The sequence below is a fragment of the Alligator sinensis genome, unplaced genomic scaffold (assembly GCF_000455745.1).
Source record: "Alligator sinensis unplaced genomic scaffold, ASM45574v1 scaffold1081_1, whole genome shotgun sequence".
Taxonomy (NCBI): domain Eukaryota; kingdom Metazoa; phylum Chordata; order Crocodylia; family Alligatoridae; genus Alligator; species Alligator sinensis.
The window spans coordinates 89703-98476 of NW_005842921.1; the positions used below are offsets into that span (position 1 = coordinate 89703).

Below are 8774 nucleotides of genomic sequence, written 5' to 3' on the forward strand. Positions count from 1 at the left end.
ATCAGGCCGCCACGCTCCTCTGGATCTCACACAGGGTTTCTATTACCCTGCCGTGTACCCAGAGTCCCCACGAGATGGATGTGGAGTCCTCTTTGGCTTGGGCGGAAACCGCTCAAGCCTCTTATATGGCTAACAAGCCAATCATTAGCCGCCACGTGTGAATAATTTAGCACTAGCCAATCACGGGGAACAAATTTGCATACCGGTTGCGGGAACTCTTTTGCACCGTGCATTCCTCTTGCAACATGAGCAATGCACTCTGCAAAAGAAGCTGCAGAAAAGGCGGGAAACTGGTCCCTGCACCGGGGTTTCCTCTGCTACAGGAAACTCTCCCGTGCAATGCTCTGCAACTTGACGGGGATAATTCTGGTGCCGAAGCACACACACGCAATCATGCCTTTTGGGTCATGACACCTTTCAAATCCAAGATAGCCATTGTACGTTATATTTTCATTAGCCCACACAGAGCAGCCCGGCTAAATTCTAAGAGTATTCTAAGGTCTGGGGTAAAATTGAAAAATATTGCCCCTCAAAAATTAAAGGGCATGTCAAGAGGTATTAAACATTGCATACAGTTTGCTTTATAAATCACCTCACTAGGAGATAACTAAGCAGTTATTCAGTAGTTTGATACATATAGTAGAAGTGACACCTCTCACTTTTCACGGGGACAATGAACCAAGTTTCCTCCTTTACTTTTTTCAGATTCAAGTAGAGGTAGAGAAACTGTGAAAGCCTTCAAGTCATGTGGTAGGTGGGTGGTGTGTGTACTGAAGGGAGAACAAACTCAGGCAGATTGCACTTTTCATTAAGTAGTGTATATTATCAGAGAAGTTGCAAGCAACTATTGAATGCAATATGGCCACCACATGTATGCTGGCCTCCCTCCCTCCCTATTAATGAACTCTGAGGCCAAGGGTGAGTGGAGGAATCCAGATGTGTTCCACCCATTGTCCACCATGCAGCTGGAGAAACCCAAGCACACAAAGCCGCTGATACCCTTTTAGGTGTCACAGACCATAGGAAACCCAAGTCTAATACCTCTTTTATGGCTGTGCACACATGCACAGCAGCACCAGCAGTAGATTTGCCCATACCAAACTGTTTCACCATGGAGAGGTACAAGGCAGGCTGACACCTTCTAGCTAGCCATTGCCACTCATTTCTTTGCAGAGGCTCTCACAGTGATGGTTAGCCTGCCTCCACAGGCTTGGGGCTAGGTCTGCACAAATTTCCAGAAAACTGGCGTTTTTTACCCTAGAGTTCGTCTGCTGATGATCATTGCTCATTTTTGGCACAGGCTGCTTCCCGCTGGTCTACATTTTTCCCCACACCCAGAGCTGGTGGTCACCCTTCAGGAGTGGGCCCACAGCACACCATCCTTGGTCACTGTTAAGAGAGCCTTGTTTTCTGGTACTTCACTGGCATCAGGTAGGTGGAACAGAAGCAGTAAGTACTGGGCAACAAAGGGTACAGGCAGAAATAACAACTGAAATATTTCCAAGGTTAATGAACTTGGAAATATTTTTTAAAAGAAAGTACTTGTGCCACTAGACATATGCATAGCCTGTCACAACCCTGTCTGGAAAGCTTTAAAAATAATTGTTGTAGTTGCATGCAGCTGGGAATGCTCCAGCCAGGGGACACTACAGGAGGCTGCAGCAACATGTGGCTCCACTCCCCCACCAGCCCCTCCGAACAGGTTAGCAGCTGGACAGCCTGGCTGTCTAGCCTACTCTTGCTCCTTCCCCTGTGGAGTCAACGGGATGGAGACAGGGAACAAAGCATGGTAGGATTCTGGAGAATTTTTCGGTCCTCTCTCCCAATGCACACAAAGTGAAATGGTTCAAAATAGTACCCGATTTAAAGAGGTATCATTTTGGACGTATCATCTGCCACTTTTTAAATGTTTCAATTGTTACTTCTGTCCACACCTACAGCAATCCAACTCTGCCCTTTGGTGCTGGCCCTGCTGCCTTATGAACTACATCTGCTCACTCATACCGGTAAGGATTTGCAGGAAACTGCATACCTCACAGTGGAAAGCGAGATCCATCAGCAATTTGGCATTAATTGGTTAATAGTAAGTTAAGGCCTCAAGCTGGCACATGACTTTGCAGGTTGCAAATGAAATGTTTCTCTCAGTGAAAGAAAGAAGAAAAAAAAAAAGATATCCAGCGATTCTTGGGTCTCCATTGAAAATATCTGGCTATGCCCCTACGGAATTTCCACACTGCTCTTCTGCAATTATCCTACATTACACTGGTGGAAGTCAGGGAAGCAAAGGATACTGGGATATCATCCTTCACCATTGACACAGCCTGTGGCAAACCACCTTGCACAAGTAATCAAATTGGCAACAACCGAGTACAGCCTCCTCTTTTGTGAGGAGCTGTCACAATGCAACTGGATCCTACTTTATGTCCCCCTCATAGCTTACCTGTATAATCCATACTGCAGTGATGTCCTTCTTCAATTTGTCCATATAGCCTGCAGAATTTCTACATAGAAATTTGGATCATCTGGACTTTGCTCCTTTTCTGAAACAGCACAAGAAGTTTACTGGGACCCTCCATCCCATGATCAGCATGAAGTGCTTAGACTTTTGCTGGAATAAGCTATGCTCTTTCAAATCCTTTGAGTTCTTGAGCCAGTGTAGCCTTTACTAACCTTTGTATCTAATCAAAAATGGAGTTTATAACACAGATAGGATAAAGGCTGCAGTGGTAACCCCCCTCCTCCCTTCTCCAGGGATTAAGGAAATGGTTTCCTTTTTCCTCACAGTTTAGGCCATTCTTTTGCTACCTTGGCAAACTGATAATCAAACTTTCTATAGATGGAGCAGACCCCAAAAGAACATGGTACAAATATTAGCATCAGAGGGTTGGTCAGTTCAGTACTGAGTCAGTTTTCTATCAGTGGAAATGCGCTCACTGATTCTGTGCCCAAAGTAAGGGAACTCCCAGTTCTTTGGGACCGGTTTCAAACTGGCACTCTTAAGCTTATTCTGATGCATTTGTAAATGTATCAGCTCCTGATCAGAGGTTTTAGCCACACATTAGGATTTAATCCAGAGACGCAGGTGGAAAGGGTCTTGCTGTAAGTCTCTCCTCATAAAGTAACATTACAGAAGCCATTACAGCCAGAAACCATTACTTTAAATCATAGAGCACTTGCCCTGCTGCAAAGCCAGTCATATAGTTTTTCAGATCCAATTCCACCTGCCAACAGCTAGTTTCAAGGTCCAGCAAGGAAAATAGATTTAAAACACTTCTCTGTTTCAGTTTCCCTGTTCGTAAAAAAAGGACAATGATACTTATGTCCTTTGTAAGCTCTGAGATCGCCTGGTATATAGTATATTTTGAGTTTGGTATTACTACCTCAGTCAGGAGCTCATTTATTCAGGGTGACTGAAAAGCATTCAATTTGCACTGTTTAGTTTTCCCACAGTCCATATAAAATCCAATGCTCCCATCTTTCGTCTTAAATCAGAAAGATAGGCGAGGTGTGAGGGCTGGTTCAGTTGTGCCTTCCTGATACACTTTGACAAAATCTTGTAAACCTCTTTGAAATCAACTGGTGAAGTCTCTGCTTCACGAGTTGGCTCTACAGTGTCTGTCTTGAGCTATACCAGGTGCCATGCCTCTCATTTTTGGCCTTCTCTATATCTGAGTTCCACCAGCATATGTACGACAAGGATGTGAAAAGATCATATCCTCCTCTAGGTGACATAGCTCTGCTAGTAAAACCCCTGCTGCTGATACAACTCTGCTGGCTGCAGGGAAGATGAAGGTGCTCTTCCTCCACAGCTCTGCAGCCCATAGCGTAGACAAGCCTGCTATTGGGCGAGTAAAGCAACTCTCAGTTCCTTAGGTTCCTCAGACCTTCTTGCTGCTCCGTGTCTAAAATATCCAGCATTGCACTGCACCAATTCTAGTAAAAGACTCTGGAAAATCATCTTTGCTCTATGCCAACATGCTAATTTAGCTGGTTCACATGTTGCCACTTTGGTTCCCACCCCCCACTTCTCTCTCTTGAACAAACAGTAAGGAGTAAACAAAAAGAAACATTAAGCCACTGATCAGAAAACTTTCTGCTTGGGACTGAGAAGAAATAACTCAAATTCCACCCCATTGGTCCTGTGACTTGTACACAGTCTCAGAGATACTATTATAGCTCCTCACAAAAGGAAAACTTTTTTTTTTTTTTTTTTAAAACAAACTGACCACCTGCAAAGTATGAGCCACACCTGCAGAAGGCATTTTCTAGATGGTATTTCTATTTTTCCTGGCATCACTTCCACAAATATTAGCCACAAGAAAATCCAGACCAATAATGAACTCATCCATCCTCCATGATCCAGAATTCTTGATCCAGTTCTAGAGATCCATGTTTAAACCCAACTCTCCCAATTTTTGGATAGATGTGTGGCTCCCAGTCAAAATCCCTCTCCTACAGTAATTAGAGGTTTGATTTTATACATCTATTCCCCCAATATTTAATACGTATGGTCTAATAACCAAAATCCTTGAAACAGTGCATGGAATTGCTGTGTTTAAAGTACTCCTTTATGCATCTAATAATCAATCTCCCATTGCTGTTACTCAACTGGGAGATATTCAAATAATCTGCAAGGTTATTTATTTCTGCTAATGATCCCCCCCGCCCCCAGTTTGGTGCCAGCAATTTTCATGAACTGGGTGAAGATAGGACTCTTTCTTTCCTTCTTTTAGTACTTAGCTGAGCCCTAGACAGCTTAGTGATGTCCTTTGTATCAAGGCCTTTTCACAAATCAGGATAACTCCTTTTTCTTGAAATACATGCAGCAGCACCAGAGATGATCTACTAATTAACTGAGAGAACTCCTTCCCACTTCCCCTTCCCTTCGTGTTCATCTTCCCAGCTACTCATTTGGGATACTGTTTACATAAAGTGAAATGTGTCCCCCAGAAAGATGACATTAGATCACTCCTCTCTGGGCCTTTACAAGGTGTTTTAGAGGACGTATCTTATCCAAGGTCTTTGGCTTATTTCCTCACCCAAGCTGCTGGCTTCAAAGTAGTCTGCAGTTCTCCAATTCAGTAAGTCCTTGCTGCAGCTCATTTCTGCTAAACAAGTTCCAAATTGACCAAAGCTTTCCAGTTCTTTGAAACAGCTTTGGTCCTCAGCATCAAGCAGCATTGGCAGTTCTTCCATCAGTGCTGGCCCAACGAGTTGAAGAGATTTTGAAACCCGTGTACAAAATGTTTGACGCTTTGCATGTTCTTATCCAGTTGCATTTTTATTTCCAACTGTGGCAAGACAATCCGAGTCCTTCACAATAAGTCATGTGGCTGTTCTAATTCCTTCTGGCTTGCCATTAGTGATTTTGGGATAGCTTCATGTTCTTTGAATACCTCACTGATTATGAGAATTATTAAACTTTCAACTTCTCTCCTAGCAAACTCAACCCTCTGAAAACAGCATTGACACTTGGCCAACTGATGACTGAGAAATATATGTTATGGGGTTATGACTGCAATAATTTATTTACACATGAACATATGACTACAAAGGGCCTCCTGGCCCACAGAATCCAGTCCCCAACATTCGCAGGCAATTATTTACCCAAGGAATCTCTAAAATTGCCATCCTCACGCACAACTACAAGGCACAATACCCAAAAACACCAAGAATATGCCAGAAGTAAAAGCTGGGGAGACAAGGGCACTGCCAATGTAATTAGAAGAAAACAACTGGTTAACATCTAAGTCCTGAGCATCTTTAACCAAGACGACCGAGTACACGGGCAGCTCTAGAATCCCCAGCTCAGTCGCCATGAACAGGCCACAGGAACAGCTGCCTGGGATGCTATCCCTTCAGGTCTCCCACCAGCCTTCCAACTATCACAGAACGTTTCCCTCCTGGTCAAATAAAAAGCAGAGGACTCAGTCCCAGGAGATTCATCACGTTGTTCTCTGCTGGTCTACTACAGCACAGCAGATTCATTACAAATATTATTGACATATGCCAATAAGCATCTCATTGCTTCAGGCCATGTACAGTAAATCAGATAACAGAAGAACCCAATCTTATTCAATATGAAAGAAATCATCAACTTAATCACGCCAACTATAGTGACAATGATTTGTTCCAACTACACCACCAATTAAACATTTCTCAGCACCAGTTCAGAGGGACATGTTAGTGACAAAAATTGTCACTACAGGTCTACTTTCTAGCATAGAAAGACGATCTGACTTCAGAACCTGCTACTGGGAAAGAAGCAAGCAAAGAATGGCAAGAACACCCTTTGTTTTTAAATATGTATGAGAGGTAGCAATATCTAGGAAAACAAACAACATTGATAAATAGCTCTGAGTTTGAAAAATTATCTTTTTTTTTCAATTTAAATACAGGTCTGAATACATTACATGTTTATGTGCCGAATGCTCCAAAAATCCAAGCAGCAGAACAGGCATTCAGTACTTCATTTTTAAAAGCTTTCCATTCGTACCCCATCCAAGCCTTGTTCCAGATTTCAAGTCAAACTAGCTAGTTCCTTCTCTAAAAATACTTTCTAGCAAGTAGCTCACTGTGTGAAATTGCTAGAACATGATAACATCCTAGGGATGAACAGTCAGGTATGATGTGCAATAATACTGCTGCAAGTGACCTGTGAATTCAGCCAGTCAAATGGCCCTCCTGGCTAACTGTCCCTTGCACCATATAAATCTTAAGTTTTTATAAATAGAAACTTTTCTGGGGTCCCACGCCTTGGACCTGTTCAGGAGGTTGTTAAGAAAATCCCATCACTGAAGGAAAGATATCATAAAGTAAATAATGCATAAAGTGGCAGTTAGAGTCTCCTCTTCCATTTGGGCAGAATAAGTTTGCACAAAGCAAAAGGAAACAAGGTTAAAATGAAGTTTATTAGTTTTTTTGTTTTTTTAAGCTTTTTTTTTTTTTTTTATATAAAACTGTTTGTGAAACAGCTATTTTATTCCCATGGCAGAGTGACCCCTGAAAGATGCACTAACCCCTTTCTTAAGGCCTTAACAAGAGAAATTTTTTTTGTTTGTTTTTAAAACTCAAATGTTTAAAAATTACACAATTTACAAAACCCCCACAAAGTAACCATAGAGTGTAGGCTGTTAAACTGACATTCCCCCTTCCTTCCTTTGAAAAAAAACAAAAAACAACAAAAACAAAGAAGAAGGGCTAACTGGAGTTTCCTGAACAGTTTACACACACATGGATTCCACCAACATTCAGACTTCCTGTGCAGTTCCCCAACTTGGCAGGCAAACCAGTATCTTCAAAACAGAAGGCAGCTTCTTGGAATGATTTGGGGGCGTACATCATTGCCAGAGATGGCAGAAGTTCCCATCCCACCATTTGGTGAAGATGTTTCCAGATGAAGAAGGTGTAAGTATGTGTGTACTTTAGCTAGCAGCAGCTACCTCTTACTTCACAAGTCACATGACCTAGGAGTCTTCAGATATTCTTCAAGCTTCCACTGTTAATAAAAAATAAATAGTGTTTCTTGAAAAGAAAAAAAAAAGTCATAACCTTCTGTCCCGCAGATACCAGCATCCCATTGCCTGCAGCCATCCAGTCCTTCCTCTCACCCCTCAGACAATTTGTCTTGATGCTGTTTTCCTTAAACCTTGAACTCTTCTTCTGGAAACTGTCGGGAGATGGTGAGCGGAAGGAGACTAATTTGGTTAGGGGAGCTCCTACCTCCACTTCCTTAATAACTAAATGTGAAGCTTCAGGAACATTTTGGACTTAACATTTCCTGGGAGTTAGAAGAAATTTTGAATTTATCTGGGTTTTCACAATGTAATCAAAAGCATAAAAAGGGATAGCGCACCTTTCATTTAAAACAAAGTCTTTCAAGACTAAAAAATAGATCTTTATATATATATATATTTATATATATATATTTATCCCTCCCTCTTTAATTCCCCCCACCTGTTTCCTCTTTTTTCCCCTCCCCTCCCCACTGTCACTATGGAGATTGTGTCCATGGAAACAGCTGGTTCAGACTCCTTGGTCATATTCTGTGATGTCATCAGTTTTGAGTGTGATGTACGAATTTATGAAGGAAGTGCTGGCATTGGCAGGCACATCAAGAGGGGGCATGGCTGCACAGTGGGAGAGAATCCATTCAGTCACGAATGTCCACCACCCTTTATCTCAACAGCCTAACCTGCAAAGCAAACAAAAACAGCAATATTAGAACAATTACAGTTACCCCTACAACTGATCTATCAAGCCTGCCACCAGGACTTATGAGACGCTTACTCAATAGCTTGTCCTGGCAGTAATACCAGGAGGTCAAACCTAGTCAAGATGAGATAAGTGGGAGCATGATGGTGCATATTTCTTTTAAAAAAGGGTATATGGTAAAAGGTATCATTAGATTAACAACCCCACCCCAAACAAAAAACCCCCAAAAAACAAAACTGAATTATATTTAGCTACAGAGGTGGTACAGCATGAAAACAGCAACATAAACTCTCCTCCTCCACCTCAAAGTTAGAGGCCTAATAAGAGAGAACTGCTTTCTCCACATTCCAATTAGTTCTTAGTAGAGGTGTGCCAATATACTGGTCCATATCAGATCAGCACCGATAAAGGGAAAATTGACATGGTCAACAACCACCTTTTTTGACCAGTGTAGACAATAATGTCGCTGATAAATGCTGAATGCACGCGTGCAGCCACAGCATGCACAACCAGGAATGCAGCTGGGCAGCTTGGAGAGCAGCGTCCTGTGTAAGTCGGGG

The 8774-nt window shown here is 42.3% G+C and overlaps 1 protein-coding gene across 11 annotated transcripts in view; it reads right to left on the bottom strand.

Annotated features, from left to right (window-relative positions):
• The window catches only part of TCF20 (transcription factor 20), a 209778-nt gene that overhangs the window by 20250 nt on the left and 180754 nt on the right, over positions 1-8774 (bottom strand). Inside the window, exons 6-8 of one of the 11 annotated variants that reach the window (XM_025192422.1) lie at positions 7957-8194; positions 5040-7498; positions 2441-2540 (exon numbers count right to left, since the gene is read on the bottom strand). The exons of 9 other annotated variants lie outside the window; for them this stretch is intronic. Coding sequence is in view for 1 of the 2 variants with exons in the window: in XM_025192423.1 (XP_025048208.1) it covers positions 2502-2540 (39 nt within the window). In the remaining variant the exon portion in view is untranslated. The remainder of the gene's footprint in view (positions 1-2440; positions 2541-5039; positions 7499-7956; positions 8195-8774) is intronic. One more of the 11 variants, XM_025192423.1, reaches the window with a different exon arrangement.